This window comes from Pteropus medius, unplaced genomic scaffold, assembly GCF_902729225.1.
Source record: "Pteropus medius unplaced genomic scaffold, Ma_sr-lr_union100, whole genome shotgun sequence".
Lineage (NCBI taxonomy): Eukaryota > Metazoa > Chordata > Mammalia > Chiroptera > Pteropodidae > Pteropus > Pteropus medius.
Window position 1 is genome coordinate 4,187,528 of NW_024354886.1, and position 17,030 is coordinate 4,204,557.

Genomic DNA, 17,030 nt, shown 5'->3' on the forward strand with positions numbered 1-17,030 from the left:
AAGAGCCTAATGAGAGACAGGAACAGGAAGGACCCTAGGAGGAAGGCAGGTCAGTGGGAAGCAATCTGAGGAGGCTTCCTGAAGGGTCTGCCTGGGCCTCCAGGGTCAGCTACAACTGACTTTATGACTGAGAAGTAGGATTCGCACGAGGGAACTGAAACAGAATGGGCATACAGAGAACCCCAAGACTACCCTAACCTCAGGGTGTTCAGCTCTCACCATCTGTAGTCCAGGATCTGTCACTTCTGCACCTCAACCTGCCCTTCTGCTCCTTCCCCAACAACTCATCCCATCCCCTCTGCCCCCCTGTTGTTTCTCTCCCCTCCTAGTCAACTCCCAGTGTTACTTCGAGACCCAGCCTCAGTGCCACTTTCTATGGGAGGCCACATCTGGCTCCCAGGCTGGATCAGGACTCTCTCCCCTGTAGACTCTGAGAGTGCAAGGGGGCAGGAGGACACTGCTCTATCTATCACAGACAGCCTGTGTCACACATGTCTGTCATCACCTCATTGCCTGCCAGTTTGCTACCCTCCACTGGCCTTTGGCCTCTGAGACAAGGTCTGTGTCTGATTAGTCTTGGTGCCCCCACCTCTTGGCCAGGTCCAGTCCCGGGCGAATGGCTGAGAGGAAGCCCCACTTCCCTGGGGGATGGCGAGTTACCTTGTCCATCGGCCTTATAGTCATCAGGGAGCAGCTTGTCCTGCCGGTAGCCCAGCACGAAGGCCAGGAAGGAGAGAATGAGGGCATCTCCGATGCTGAGGATGGCTAGCATGAAGGCCCAGCGGATGGTGCAGTGGCCCAGTGTGTACTTGCCCGTCTGCTCCCCACACATGCGCCGTACCTCACTCGAGTCCCAACCGTCTGGGTAGACCAGGCAGCCAATCATCAGGCCTGTAGCTGAGGGGGCAGGAGGGGGTGCAAATATGTCAGGCTGGGGGTGCTCAGCCTGCTGCCTCTCGCCTTGCACTGCTGTCATTGTGTCACCTCCTTTCTCCTCGTGTTAACAGCCTTGAGAGGCACAAGGGGCAGGTTATACCATCCTTGTAGAACACAGGGGAGAAAACTGAGGCTCCAAGAGCTAAAGCAGCTTGCCCCTGAGAGCAAGTGATCCGAGGAGCAAGTGAGCAGAGCTCCTCGGCCCAGGGAGGGTTCTGCTACCACGCCAGGTAGTCCTACCAGGCCTTCACCCAGCTCCTCACTTTGGACTGGATGAAGCACTGCCAACCCTGGCTTTGAAGCCCTCTAAAATCTGGTCCCAGACCAGAGAACTCATCATACCTAAGATGTACATTTGTTCACATTTCAACAGGTCTGACATGAGTGCAGTAAGAAAGCTATCAGCCATAGTTTCACTAGAATTATTTTTTCTTTGTACTGCACAAAAGATGGTGGTGTGTCCTACAATCTGGGTATCTTAAATTCAGTGAATACAGAAGGTAGTCCAGCCCCATCTCTTACTGCTTCCTTCATGAACCTTCCACTCAAGCAATCAGGCCTCCTCACTCTTACCTGATCCATTACAGTGAAGTTGCCACAATTCCCTGAATTAATCTCCTGCTTAAAATGCTGATTCCACGCTCAGGGTTGGGCTCAGGAATCCCTGTTTTTAAAAGCACTCTTCCAAGGTGATTCTCTCAATAGGAAAAGCTGGGTGACTGGAACAGGCTGACTGGATTTCAAGCCCAGCTCTTCACTAACTAGTCATGTGAGTCAGAGCAAGCTACTTACGTTTTTTGTTGGGTTTTTTTTTTTTTTCCGCAGTTTTCTCATCTATAAAATTGAGATAATAATAGCATCTACCTGTTTGGATTGCAGTGAGGTTCAAAGGAGTTAATATTGGAAAAGTGCTCAGAGCAGTGCCTGGCACATACTTGGCACTTCGTGAATGTTACCTACTATTATCCCACCCTGTACTTTCATTGACTTAGTATTTAAATCTAAAAATTTCATTTTTCCCACCTTCCCCCTACTTCTCCTATGCCCTCCCACCAAACCACCATCCCACCTTAGCTGCACAAAGAGGTGACATAATCCTGGGATGTGACCAGAATAACCCCAAGTGCAACCACCATGCAGGCAGGGTGTGCCTTCCCTTATCCGTGCCACCTTCCCACCCCGGGCCCTGCTTGCACAGGCCAGAGGCTCTTTAGTCCCAAGGCTGTCCCTACCCAGGGCCTCCTCAGAGAAGGACCTTACAAGACCCAAAGTTACCTTGGCTTATTCTTGCAAGAAAGGTCAACAGATCAAACAAATGCACAGTAAGGTGAAAAGATCAGAGTCCCACTTTCCTACCTAAATGTGTCAACCCTATTTTGATTTTTTAATAGGAGGAGCTCATTTATATAGTTCTTTCATAGATCACAAAATACTTCATGTGCCATTTTTTCTCTTGATCCTGACAACAGTTCTGAGAAATAAGCCATTTATTAATATCCTGTTTTACAATTAGAAAACTAAGGTCTCAGAGAAACCAAGGGACTTGCCCAATCATCCAGCTATGGCAGACCCAAGACCTGAACTCATGGCTCCTGACTTTCTTGATTTCAAAGTTAATTCCTCTTCCTCCCAGGCTTTGACATCTCTCCAAAGAGCTGAATGTGTTTAGTGGTGACATTTCAGACTTAATGACAAACTGAAGTATGTTTCAGGCAGATACTTAACGGCTGGGGAAGAAGGAACCCTCCCAGAGCTCTTTGGTAGAACCTTGGCCCTCTTGATATGAGACCAGCCTTTGGTGCCTGGCATTGCCCCTAGCTCAGTAGAAGAGAAGGAGGTGGGTGAAGACATATACATATACAGATGCTCAGTGTATAGGTGAATAGGTAAATGTGGAAAAAAAGCTGTCCTTCCGAACCTTCCGTTCTCCACATTACTCCTCCCCTTGGCCACTTTCTCCTTCCATAGCATCTCCCAGGGCCTCTGCCTTGGAAACAGGTTGTGACTATGGACCTGGGCACTGTGGAGGTCAACCCTGTTTGTGGTGTCTCTGGACCGTCTTAGCACAGTATTAGGCAAGTTTACTTACCCTTTCAGATTTCCATTCTCTTGTCTGTAAAATAGGGATAATAATATCTGACTCATAGGATTAAGTGTGATCAGGTATACAAAATGCTTACTAGAGTGTCCGGTACATGGTAAGTGGCCAACTAATGTTAGTTGTTGCTCTTATGATCGTCACTGAAGTCAGATGGAAGCAACCTCAGTGGATATAGATGTCATTAGAGCTGTTTACACATATTCCAGGTACATAGTAAGATTATACTCCCTTGCCCCATTCCCTTGATGTTAAGCAAGGCCATTTGACTTCATTTGGCCAATAAAATGTGAGCAGAAGTGTGGCGTGCATTTCTAGGCCAGAACATTTAACTGCTGGTGTGAGACCTTCCAGGGCTCCCTTTCCCTCTGCAGCGACAGACGATGCTCCATCCACCTGGGTTACAGAAGAGAATAGTGAGGGCAGAGCCCCCAGCAGATCCTCAATGAACATGTACCACAAGCAAGAAATAAACATTTGTTTTAAGCCATTAAGATTTTGAAACTTCAAAATCTTAATGTTTGGTACTGTGGTATCACTTCAACCATCCTGACTGATAAAGTTGCAGTTTTTGTTTTTCACATTTACTGAGCACATGATAATGTGTCAGGTACTGTGCAAGGTGTTTTGCATGCATGATATCATCTCCTCCTCGCAAGAACACTGTGATAGGGAATACTGTTGCTACATTCTACAGATGAGGTTACCAAGACTCAGAGAGACAAGCAACTTGCCCTACCTGTGTTTCTAGGAGCTGGGACCACATTCAGCCTACACTTGGCATCCAGAAGCTCGATTAATATTATTAAGCTATAGCCCCACCTTCCCTGTCATCAGTCCTCTTTCCCTTCTCCTTTTTCCTTCCTTGGTCCCAGGCTTTCTTGGCAAGGTCAAACTATCTGATTTAGGCCTCTTCAAATGGATACATCTCCCAGCTGCTGGCTATGGGGCACACCACCTACTTATACCTCCCTTTGGGTCATCTTCCCTTCCCCAGCACTGAGGACTGGAACATGACACCACCTGTGCTCTTCTCCAATATAAATGTTTTACTAGATGGCACCTGGCTACCTCTGCTAACAGTTTTCCAACTCCATGACCCATACAGAGCCTGGTTCAGAAGGCCTGCTAACCCTTCCCCCATCAAAGCCTTCCCAGTTCTGCCTATTCAGCAAATGATACCTGTTGTGGGAGGGGGGCAGTGCAGAGAATGAGAGAGATGGTTATATTTCCAGGGTCCCATAACTCTGACATGCAAGACCAGCTGGCAAGCATGCCAGTGTCCATTCTACTCCTCTTTGTCAAAAACTGCTAAATCTTCATTCCCCTTCTTTCTTCCCACTGCCCACCAAGACTTGCCTCACCCCTGCCCCAACCTTTCCCTCATTATATAGTGAGACTACAGAAGAGAGGGAGATGGTAGAGAGGATTTGGAAGGCAGCTCTGGAGCCAGGCGAGTAACCTGGGTACAAGATTTGGAATTAAACATTCTGTCCCTCACTACCTGTGTACTCGAACACAAGTTACCCACTAGGAGCCTTCTCTATAAAGTAGAAGGAATACCCACCTCACCATGTCATGATGAGGTTCCTCCAGACAAATCTATATAAAAGTACTCTGTAAATCTTTATATTTACATAAACGTGTGGCTCAACAAAAATGTCTTTGGAATACACCTAGTTTCTTGTCTTAATTTTCGTAGGTCCTTACAGTTGATCTACTATAGCGTGGCTAAGTCTTATCAGACCCAGATTTCTCATCTATAGTTGTGGGAGAGGGGGCTATAGGTTTCTTTGGTCCCCTCCAAATCTCACAGTCTTGAGTCTATATGTTTACTTGTCTGCAATTCTGATCCCTGTTTCATTCCCCTCTGTTAAGGATAACACTGCTTCTCATTCTAACCAATGATGTCAAGATGGTTTCACTCTAGTCTGCAGTTCCCAGCACTGCTTCTGGACATTTTCCCAGTATGGACAGTCTATGTACTGTCCTTGCATTGGGGAGGAACCAAACACTGCAGGATAAAGTCTTAGGCCCTCTCTTCCTGGCTTTAAAATTAATGACTGACCTTAGAATCTGCACTGAGAGCAGTTTGGGGTGGGAGGGAAGGGGTGAGGGCAGGGATATGGAAATCTTTAAAGGAGAAAGAACAAATGCCCAGACGTGGGAGATGGGGACATCTTGCAACTTCCTTTTTTCTCTCTCCCAGAGCAGCAACAACCTCTGGTGTGGCCTGTGAGTCAGGACACGTGATTTCTTCTACCAACTAGCTATGTGCTCCTGAGCAAGTCACTTGCCTTCTCTGGGCTTCAGTTCCTCATCAGCAAGATGAGGCAGTTGAACAATTTTATCTCTAAGGTCCTTTCTGTCTCAGCCATTCTAAAATTCCCTACTACTCAGAAGAGTCTACAGAGCCTTGAGTAGGGCTGGGCGAAAGGAGGCAGCTGAGTAGGAGACCCAGAGCCTCCACGGAAAATGGAATGGTGCAGCTGTACCTGTGGCCTGAGGTGCGCCCCTGCCTGCCCTCCCACTATCCCTGCTCACCCGCAGCCAGCTGCATCCATGCGCAGATCTTGTAGACTGTGGCCGTGTTGCAGACGAAGAACAGGCTGAAGCAGATGATGGAGCCAATGATGAGGAACATGGCCAAGGCCACAAAGAACATGGCAGTCTTGAAGGCTCTAGAGGGTATGGAGGAGAAGTCCAGTGGGCCACCCTTGCAGATGAGCTCTGAGGACAGCACGTTACCCACACAGTAGGAGAAAAGGCCGAAGTAGCCTGCCTGCGGTGTGTTGACGCTGTCACCGATCCAATATGGCTGGATGAAAAGGGCCATGACCAGCACCGAGAAGCAGATGGTGAGCGTGCCCCACATCACGCCAACCGCCCGCGAGTTCCGCACATAGTTGGTATGGTAGATCTTGGCTGCTTCCTGGGCAGGGAGCAACTTCACCATAGTGAGGGCGAGGGGCCTGGGCTGGGGCCCTATGGGCTGGAAGTTGGTGGCTGTGTGGATTGAGGCCCAGAAGCAGGTCACTCGCCAGCCTGGTTTGGGAAGGAGGCTGCAGTCAGGTCACAAGGTGAGGGCCTCTCCAAGGAAGAAGAAAGAGGATTAACAGGACAAGGACGACGACTTTGGTTTCTTCGGGGAAAGCTTGTCCAGGTGAATGCATCTGCCTAGCCGGGGCTGTCTCTGGTCTCTTGTCTCCTCTCTAGTCCTCCAGGGTCTCAGGCCGGCGGGCGCCGCCCTGCCCCTCTCTGATTTCCAGCTCAGAGGTCCAGAGAGCTCCGCCCCCTTTGCCCGGCCCCTCCTCCCTCCCTCCTCTGAGAGCTCTGTTTCAGCACCGAGGCCAGCGCTCCAGGACTCGGGGAGGGAGGAAAGGGCGGGGAGGCGGGGAGTGAGGGAAGGGGCAAACCTGGCCCAGGGAGGCACAGAGTGCCTCCCGGCCCAACGCACACACCGCACACCCCCGCCACAGGAAATCGAGACCCCTCTTCACTCTCCTGAGTGAGGACAATAATTGAGAGGATGGAACGGCGGCTGTCACATTCCTCCCGCTCGATTCCTGTCGCAAAAACGCTTCCTGAGCTCCATCCCCACCCCACCCCACCCATCCCTGGCTCCCTTGTCGCCCTCCCTGAACCTCCTTAGTACACCAGTAAAGCCTTTTCTGAGTGTATCTTCTGGTCACTGATTTCTAGACCCTACCATTCAATCAACAGTTACTAAGAGTCTACAATGTGTTAAGCCCTACGTTGGAGGATATCTTCCCCAAGCAAGAACCAGAGATTAATTAAAAAAAAAAAGCCCCTACCTTTAAAGACAGTGAGATATTTACATGTATATATATATGCATACCATATATTTTGAAATATATTTCTAATACACCATTGTAAATACTATATATGCTATATATAGTATATATAAATATATATAGATAATTTTATATAAGCAATACAGGCTGATAGTGTAATAACAGAAGCACTACGAAACACATGATCCTTATGAGCCTTCTCAGATCTTAACATATGCTTTTTGTTCAATACAGTGTCTCTCTCCTCTTGTTCACATTTTTGTTGTATATTTCTTTTTCCCCTTTTTTTTTTTTGAAATATATAGATTTCTCTTGATTTTATAGGTAAATACATGGTTAGTGTAGGGAACTAGGAAATTCAGGAAAGTTACATTAAAGAATACAAATCACTCAAAACCCCAACATCAAGAGCTAGAAAGAGATAAGATGATTTTAAAAAGATGGACTTTGGCTTTAGATATATCTAGATTTGAGTTAGCCACTTGTTAAATAACCGCCCATGGGTTTAGTCTTCCTGAGCCTCAGTTTCTTCATTTACAAAATGGAGATAATAATACCTATCACATAAGAGTCAGGTAAAATAACATGTAAACTGTTAAGCCCAGGGCCTCAGATATAAAAATGGATTAAAAATTTTATTTTATTATTATTATTATTATTATTATTATTATCTCTATTAACACATTGGTGTATTTTACTCCTTTTGCACATACTGTTTTACACAGTTGGATGATAATATACACACAATTTAGTATCCAATTTTTTCACTTAGCATTATATCATTAATATTTTCTCATATAACTATTTTTAAAAAACTATTTTGATGTTTGTATAATGGTTATTAATCATTTCCCCTTTTGGGGGTGTTTTGGCAGTTTCTGGTTATTCACTATTTAAAAGAACCTTGCCTTGAACATATTTGTGCCATTACTTATGTTTCCTCTTTATCTTAAATCTCTGGTTTTGTGACAAGTCTTCACTATCAGACCAGAAATTCATTGAGGGCACAGTCTATGTCTCCACCATCAGAATGAGAGCTTCCTGGAGCAGGGGCTGCATCTCCTCCCATCAGGAAAAGGACTTAGGCTGGGGCCAAAGTCTTAGGGGCTGGTGGACACCCTTTGTTTAGCCTGCTCAGCTTAGCTTCCCTGGCCTCTGAGAGTAGCCTCTCCTGCTTCCTGAGATTCTGGTGGAACAGCCAATCATAGGACATGCAAACCCTAGATAAAGATCAAGCTGGGGACTCTCAATTAGTGGTAGATTGACATGGGGAAAAAAAGTTGTTGCATAGTCAGGTCATGACAACATTCTCAAGAAACCATCCATGAACTCCTGCTACTGGGAGCTTCAGACTTAAGATTGATTGCCCTGTTCTTTCTTCAGTTCTGTGACCTACTTGGTATCCTTCTATTTCCTTCCCTTTTGTTTTCATTAACCAGAGTAAGTTTTGACCAAAGGGCCTTAACTGATCCAAATATTGCACCAGAAAGGAGGTTTCAGGCCCAGGCTTCAGGCAAAAGGCTCTGAGATTCCTATTTATGTTCAGAATTGGGAAAACAGCTTCCCATGGTACACAGAAGAGAAACAGCTAATCAAATTATCAGCTGCAAATACCAGGGATCATGAGAGTCATGTTCTGGAGACCTGAGTGGACCTGGCCATAGACAGATTTACAGGGAATGAAGAAACCATAAACACAGAATGAGATGGCTGCTTATAATGGCATTGTTCAAATCTAGATTGTTGACTTAAGGAATAAAATCAACTTTGAGACCTTCCTGTGATATGGCTCAAAGAATCTGTTAAGGCTAGTTGCTATAGGGCATAGGGCCATTAAAATAAGATTCAGAGAGTGTTAGAATACTGAACTTCAAGGCCTCAAACCATTCCATGTTCTGAATGGTTAGACCGGGTCACCTCAGGAACTGGTGGAATCCTCACCTTGGCCCCTGACCATTGAACTAAAAGGTTAATATACCAGGAAAAGCTAAGCCAAAGCCCCTGGTGTTCCCTCTCACTATCCAAATAATAAATAAAAAATAGCATTATGTCCCTAGGGAGGCTTTAGAAATTAGTCACTATCAATGACTCAAAAGATGCAGGGGTGGTGACTCCTGTCTCTAGTGAACATTTGTCACATTTTTGTTTGTTTTGGGTTTTGGCTGACCAGCATCCTAACCACTTTTCTATGTGAGGGTGATACCCTGCTGTGTGAGTCCCGGGGGGAGGGTGGGCCCCTTCTCTCCCTGTGGAAACCCCTTCCTCTGTCTGCTCTTGAGAGAGTTCTGATGATGTGCTGGCACCCATTAACAGTGGACTTCTGTGGTGTGACATCTCCCACTCGGGATAGCCCTGAGGAAAGCAGGAAGGAACATCTTTGTGGAAGGTAGAATTGAAAGCGCTATAACCATCTGTCCCCCAGATACCAACATCACAACCCCCAGAACCTATAAGTATTACCTTATTTAGAAAAGGGTTCTTTGCAAATGATTTTGGGATAAAGTGATCCTACCAGATTATCTGGGTGTGTCCTAAATACAATGACAGCTGTCCTTCTAAGAGACATACAAAGGAGAAGACAAAGAAGAAAAGGTGATATGACCACAGAGGCAGAAACCAGAATGATGTGGCCAAATAGAAGGAAGCTGGTGCTACCAGAAGCTTGAAGGGACATGAAAGGATTCTCCTCCAGAGACTCTGTAAGGGAGTGAAGCCCTGCTGACACCTTGACTTCGACTTCTGGCCTCTAGAATGACAAGAGAACAAAATTCTGTTGTTTCAAGCCACCAAGTTTTATGGTAATTTGTAGTAGCCTCAGGAAATATACCACCTCTTTTGTAAGGAGAGAGGGCCTCAGGTACAGATGGACACATTGTGGGCAGCAGCTAACAGACCAGCCAGATCATTGTCACCTTGGATAGAGCAAGTGAAGGGTTAAGTAAAAGTTTAGGGAAAGGATGGATGATGGAGCCCTCAGAATAGGGGCAAAACCAGGGAGTATTTGAGCCCTCTAACAACATTCTCCAGAGGCCTGCCACTACAAAGGCTTTTAACATCAGTTAGACAGGACAATTCATTCTGCAAATGCTAGCCAGCCTCCTTATTCAGCAGCTGATCGCACACTGGCTCAGACTCATAACAAGGTGTCCGTGGAGGAACAGATGGAGACAGTAGATGGATCTTCCATCAAGGCCAACACAGCCGGTCACGACTGGATCCAAACAACCTCGACAAACCTTAAATCCCCTGGGATATCATCTATAACTCAAAATCCAATAATAAGAAAACAACCCAATTAAAGATTGACTGGCAAAAAAAAAAAAAAAATCAAGCAAACACTTCATCAGAGAAGATATATGGGTGGTAATTAAGCACACTAAAAATATTCATAATCATTAGGCAGTAGAATGACACACCTATTAGAAAGGTTAAATTACAAATCAAAACCACAAAAAGATACTACCTTACACCTATTAGAATGGCTGTTATCAACAAAACAAGTAACAAGTGTTGGAAAGGTTATGGGGAAAAAGGAACCCTTATATACTGCTGGTGGGAATGTAAATTGGCACAGCCACTATGGAAAACAATATTGAGATTCCTCAAAAAATGAAGAATAGAATTATCATATGATCCAGCAATCCTTCTTCTGGGTATCTATCAAAAAACTTAAAAACAATTACCAAATAGATATATGCACACCTGTGTTCATTGCAGCATTATTCATGGTGGCCAAGACATGAAAACAACCAAAGTATCCTTCGATAGATGACTGGATAAAGAAGATGTGGTTCACATATACAATGGAACATTACTCAGTCATAGAAAAGATGAAATACTGCCATTAGAGACAACATAGATGGATCTTGAGATTATCATGCTAAGTGAAATAAATCAGACAGAAAAAGTTGAGAAACATGATTTCACTCATATGTGGCATAAAAAAACTGAAAGCAACAAATGAACAAGACAACAAACAAAAACTCATAGACACAGACACAGTTTATTGGTTACCAGAGGAAAAGCAGGGAGGTGGAGATAGATAAGGGTAAAGGGGGTCAAATTTGTGGTGATAGAAGAAGATTTGATTCTGGGTGGTGAACACACAATGCAATATACAGATGATGTATTATAGAATTGTACACTTGAAACCTATATAATTTTATTAACCAATGTCACCCCAATAAACTTAATCTAAAAAAGGGCTAAATTAAAAACAAAACACCTGACAATGCCAGGTCCTGGCGAGGATGTCTAGCCACTAGAATCTTTACATTGCTGGTGGGAATGCACATTGATTCAGCCACTTTGGAAAGCAGTTTGATATCTCTTAGAAATTGAAACAAACATTTGCCATGAGACTCAGCCTTCTCACTCCTCTACACAGTGCAGATCATGGGTAGGGGGTTGGAGGACACAAGCTAAGTCAACCTGAGTCTCTTAATGGGGAATTTGAATCTTGAGTGGCTTTCCTGTCTGCTCCCTGCTATGACTCCAGGGTTATTGTACATCTGACTTTGATCCAGAGCTCTGAGCTCCTTCCTAGAACTGAGATATCTGTTTGTGGCTTAAACAAAGGGGATGTATTACAGGGACACAAGGCCCCACAGGGGCAGAAATTAAGGCCACCATGGGAAGTGTGTGTGTGTGTGTGTGTGTGTGTGTGTGTGTGTGTGTGTGTGTAACTAGGACCTGGAAATCCATCAGGAAGTCAGGGCATCACTGCCACCGCTTCTTCCTAAATGAGAAATCCATTCTCCCTTCCCTCTGCAGACCAGCTTTCTCCATTTCTTCATCAACACATCAGAAAACCGCCTTTGTGGGCTTCCCCAGTTCCATGTTTCAGACCAGCGGGAAAGTAAACTGTTGGGCACAAGTCTATATCCCAGGAGAAGGGCTTGGGTGTCCATCCCTTGTCCAGCCTGTTGTGGTGGGGAACAAACACAGGCTCATTTACTAGCATGGCTGCCAGGGGCCCACCCTTGTGTGTCTCGGGCAGATCTTGGCGAAAGTAGACTGGGAGACACCCCAGAGGAGTAGGCTACATTTCTAGATCTATAGCCACTGTGTCCCAACCCCACTCAGCAGGCATGACATCACTCCAACCCCTACAATCCCAGGTGGTAAAACTTGACCAGGGAGGATTTCGTGTTTTGTTTGTTTGTTAATTGAGGTGCGATATCTACATTACACACAGTAAAATACTCAAATCTTAAGTGCACTGCTAGGTAGTTTTACGTCTGTGTTTTCGACACACCAGATCAAGATTTAGAACAATTCCAGTGCTCCAGAAGGCTCCCTCCGGCCCCCTCCCAGTCCATGTCCCTCCCAGAGGAAACCCTGCAGACTTTTGTCACCATAGTTTTGTCTCTTCTCGAACTTCATGTAAATAGAATCACAGTCTGTATTCTTTTGTCCTATGGCTTTTCTCACTCCACGTTATGCCTGTGAGTATAACTCATATGACTGCATGTGGGAACCAGAACACAGTTCTTTTTTGAGAGGGAAAACCCAAAACAAAACACTCTTTAGATTTGGAGAGGGGTAGTTAAACTTTATGAGGTTTTTGTAGAAAAAGTACTTAATTCTTGCTTATATTTTGGAAACACAAACATTGCCAACGTTCTCTTTGCTGTACTCTTCATTTGTAATGGAAAAAACTCCATTATTTCTCCTTTGGAAAGTCAGCAGTGATCAGCTGGAGACAGGACTGATGTGTTTTCACCGATTCACACTAACAGCTCCTCGTTTCCTTCCCCAGACTCCTAGTTTTAACTTGTGAGGAGGAAACCATAATCACCTGTGGCTCAGCTCACAGGTGTATTGGAGTGAAAGGGGACAGAGAGAGCAGGAGGGGCCAGAATGAGGCCATGTGAGAAAAGAGGTTTTAAACACTGAATTCCATAAACATAAGAAGGGACAGTGTTCCTTTAATCATTGGTATTTTCATGTCTCTGGTATAGGATGGGTTCTTCTGATTTTGAGGGTCTCCTGGCTAGTTCCTCCAGCTGCTCCCTTGTATTCCACCCTCCAGTGGTGTAAGGGGAAAGAAATGGGGAAGTATTATTCGGGCTGAGCACGTACTACATGCCAGGCCCTTCCACAGGGGTTCCACATACATTGTCTTATTTGATCCTGACCTAATGAAGGAGCCCTTATCCTCCTTGGGTAGATGAGGAAACTGAGGCTCAGGGAGCTTACAAATTTACATGATTTGTCTAAGGTCATGTAGCTAATCAGTATCGAGTTTTGAAGCCAAGTCTGTCTGGATCAAAGCTGTGCTAGAGGCAACCCAATCAAGTACCTCCACAGTGGAGCTGTCTTCCACCTTCTGGGCTGGAGGAGGGATCCCTGGCTGCAATGATCAGTCCTGCTGGGAAGGCTGCTCTAGTCCCACACCTGAGCACACTCGAGCAGCTGCACCCTTCCCAGCCTCCAGCCCCTGGGCCATCTGAAACTCACAGACCTCCTCCCACTCACACATGGCCTTGGGTAGGGGATAGAGTGAGTCTTAAGTGCTGGAATTGCAGATATTAAGTGAAATGGAAAGAAAACCGGAGAGAATCATTTGAGAAGGACTTCCTAAAGGCCCCTGAAATCACTCCTAGAGGCAGCCCCCTGGTGTGAGAGCGGGAGGAGGTACACCCAGAGCGGGAACACACATCCTCTGGCCAGGGAGGTGCAGAGCTGGTCAGCCCCAGGGACCTGGGCCTGTCCTAAAATCCCCAAGGGGGCCTGGGAAAGTTGAGGAGTGGGGAGGCTGGGACCCTCCTCACCTGAGCTTGATGCTGTCCGATATCTGGGTTTGGGTGAGGCAAGAGAGGTACCTAAAGTAAAAACTTGAGGTGCTTACGCCCTAGATGCTTCTCCTGCCTCAGCCTAGTTCCAGCCCTGCCAAGGAGTTCAGGGCACTAGAAGTGAATAACAGCAACAATAATAGTAGCTAACACTTACTTACTGCTTACATGTGCCAAGCCCTGTTCTAAGATCTATCTATTAATAGGTTCAATATTATCTTAATTCAATATTATGTTAACTCTTACAACTCTTGAAATTATCCTCAGTTGACAGATAAGGAGACTGAGATCCCAAACAGGTAACTCTCCCAGTTAATTACTTGTACCGGTAAAAGTGTTCCAGAGTCCACACTCTTAACCATGATGCACATCACCACCCCACACAAAGTACCAGGTGCCCAGCTGCCGCCCATTTACCTTATCAGGACCCTCCCCACCCCCCAGCAGCTTGGCTAGGGCTGGGCATCTGCTCAGGCAGGCTCTGCAAGATGGGAAAGGTAGGTCACATGTGGACAGGGCCCTTTTTATATCCTCGCCACCCCAACTGGCCCTGTCTTCTGCCACCTGGCCTGCTGACGGCTACCTGCACCAGCTGTGCCCATTCGTCATGGAGAAGATCCTTGTCCTTTTGCTCGTCACCCTTGCAGTGGCTCACGCAGTTCCTGATCCCCGAGGAATTATTATCAACCTGGTAAGAGGGTCTTCAGGGGAGTCACTTGAATCCCCAGGTGGGAATTTTTAAAGCTTGGTTCTTGACCTCTGATGTCCCCACCTGGGTCAGCCCGGGGGCTGAGAGGTGAGGCATCTCTTCCTTTACTGCCCATGCCCTTTCCTGCACCTCTTCCACAAGGGTTCCCGGAATGGTCGATGAGCATGACGCATGCTCAGAGCAGTGATTCAACCCGGCTGAGGGAGCTTTTAAAAAGCCAGAGCCCTAGGCATCCGCCCTGGAAACCCTGGCTCAGACGGTTCAGCTTCCCTAGATGATTCTGGCTTCTGACCTAGGGCACACACTTCCTGTGTGCCAGACATAATTCTAAATGCCTCAAGAATATTTACTCATTAGTCCTCATACTAAGCACGTGAGACCGGTACTATTATTATCAACCTTGTTTTAGATGCAAAGCTGTCAGTAGAGGAAGGTTAAGCAACCTGCCTGAGATCGCACAGCTGGAAAGTATTGAGAGGTGATGGAACCCAGACCGGAGGCTTCAGAGCCATGCTCTCCCCATTGCCACACACCGCCTCTCCACACAGAGCAGAAGTGGGAAAGCCCATTGGGGCCACCTGCAGCATCCAGGGGTCGTTAACTCGGGACCTTGCATAGGCTTGGGGGTCAGAATCCCCCTGAGATTGTGTGTAAAAGTCTGGAGGTGGGGATGAGGTAGTTTTCCAGGGAGATGGTCCTTGATTTTCACAGGCTTCTCAAGGAGTGTGGAGATCCTGTTTGGGGGCCAAATGTGCACATTCCATGCATGGGAACTCTGAGACAGAGGGTAGGGCAGAGATTTCCCCAGAGTCACCCAAGATGTTTATTGGTAGTGTAGCTGGTACTAGAACCCAGGTGTCCTGCCCCCAGCCCAGAGCTGCTTTTCTGGCACCAAATTGCACATTTCTCAAGCGAGTGGGGCTGAGCGTGGGCAGAGAGGCCACCAGGACCCTGAAGTTGGATTCCTTCACACACACACACACCCATATCCATCAGGGAAGGTACTGTCAGTGGTAGTGGGCAGGGGTCTGGGTGGAGAAGGGACCAAGGGGAGGAAGTCCTGGGCTGACTGGTTGCCCATGGCAGGATGACGGCGAGCTCTGCCTGAACAGCATCCAGTGCAAGAGCAGGTGCTGCCACCGTACAAGCGGGCTGAGCCTGGCCCGCTGCGCACCCAACGCCAGCGAGAGCAGCGAGTGCTCTGCCAAGGTGAGTGCCGGAGGACTGGGGGTGGTGGTGCTGGGAGGGGAGAGGGACAGTCCAAAGGAGAAGGGCCCACGAGGCTTAAGGATGGGATCAGGGAGCAGGGTCATCCTGGACCTCAAATGTTGAAGAGAGGAAGAGACAGAGGTCAACAGGCTTCAAAGCACTTTTCCATCCAATGGTCTCTCTAGACCCTCACAACTAACTAGTGAGAAGGGTGGGAGCAAGGATTTGCTATCCCCATTTCATGGATGGGTAAATAGAGGCCCCCCTCCGCCCCAGAGAGATCCAGTTAATATCAGCATGTGAGCCAGAGTGGAAATCAGAACCTGGGTCCTTCAGGCCCACAGCAGCCCCTGGGGAAGCAGTCGGAGAAACACAAACTGAAAAGACAGACTGGCCTGTTGTTTCTTGGGGTCAGGCAGGCGGCATTTGATACCCAAAGTAGCCCCACATAGCCTGTGACTCCCCTGGCTCCATGTCTCTGCAGACAATCTATGGGGTTTACTACAAGTGTCCCTGTGAGTGGGGCCTGACCTGCGAGGCGGACAAGTCTATTATGGGCTTCATCACCAACACCAACTTTGGCATCTGCCAAGATGCTAGCAGCTCCAGAAAATGAAACCACCCACCCAGCCTGCCCCTAGCCCAGCACGCAGAAGGATGCGCCTCATCCACCACCTCTCCCTGGCTGGCCACCCCCTTGACCAGCACCGTCGTTTTCTGATTGGGTTCTTGGTAATTAAAGCCCCTCCTGCAAACTTTCCCCAAGCTCCTGGATGTTCTTGCTGAGTGTGCGTCTTCCTTCATGTTCTATTAAGCCTTTGCCCCAACAGGGCAGGTGTCAAATAGGTCAGAGGAAGAAGGGATGGGTCTGGTGCCAGGTAGGATATGGCTGGACAGACTGGAGACAAGGTTGTGAAGCAGACTTAGCCATTCTGGAAACCTCTCCATTTCTGGGGAGCAATCACACCTTTCTGGGGTGCTCTCTGTGCCCCTCAAGTTCTCAGGCAAATGTGAGTGCGCACATAGCCTCTGGTGAGGAGTTATAATGACCCATATTTATTGCCCTGCATCAGAGCTTACCCATCCCCCATCCTGGGCTCACATCTCTTTTCTGGGCCCAACTCTGAGGTTGAAGGATCAGACCACTAACATTGCTGTGGCTCACTGAGCTCGCAAATTCTCACAACAATTCTGGGAGAGAGAATTTATTGTCTCCACTTTGTAGATAAGGGAAACTAAGGTTCAGAAAGGTTAAGTACCTTGCCCATCTCACATAATTAGAAAAAGTTAGCGCTAAACCATCTATCACTATCATCCTATGCTTTCTACAATTCCCTGTACTTTCCCAATTATCCATTACCAAGACAATCAGGTGGAATTTCAGGGAATTTAGTTTTGGCTTAATATAACAATTTCATGCTTCCTGGAGCCATCAAATCTGGGTTGCCTTAGACGGTCCTGAGGTC

General features: G+C 47.0%; 2 protein-coding genes across 3 annotated transcripts; one reads left to right on the forward strand and one right to left on the reverse strand.

Moving 5' to 3' along the window:
* Positions 1-469: 469 nt before the first annotated feature.
* LHFPL5 (LHFPL tetraspan subfamily member 5) lies at positions 470-6,389 on the reverse strand. The gene is made up of 2 exons (XM_039856149.1): positions 5,579-6,389; positions 470-897 (listed from the first exon to the last, which is right to left on the reverse strand). The coding sequence occupies exons 1-2, from the start codon at positions 5,988-5,990 to the stop codon at positions 470-472; spliced, it is 840 nt and encodes a 279-aa protein (XP_039712083.1). The 5' UTR covers positions 5,991-6,389.
* Positions 6,390-14,253: 7,864 nt separating this feature from the next.
* On the forward strand, positions 14,254-16,180 carry CLPS (colipase). 2 transcript variants are annotated; one of them, XM_039856168.1, is made up of 3 exons: positions 14,254-14,337; positions 15,442-15,564; positions 16,049-16,180. In XM_039856168.1, the coding sequence occupies exons 1-3, from the start codon at positions 14,254-14,256 to the stop codon at positions 16,178-16,180; spliced, it is 339 nt and encodes a 112-aa protein (XP_039712102.1). The 2 variants fall into 2 exon arrangements, with proteins under 2 accessions (XP_039712102.1, XP_039712103.1); XM_039856169.1 differs by lacking the exon at positions 15,442-15,564.
* Positions 16,181-17,030: the final 850 nt, after the last annotated feature.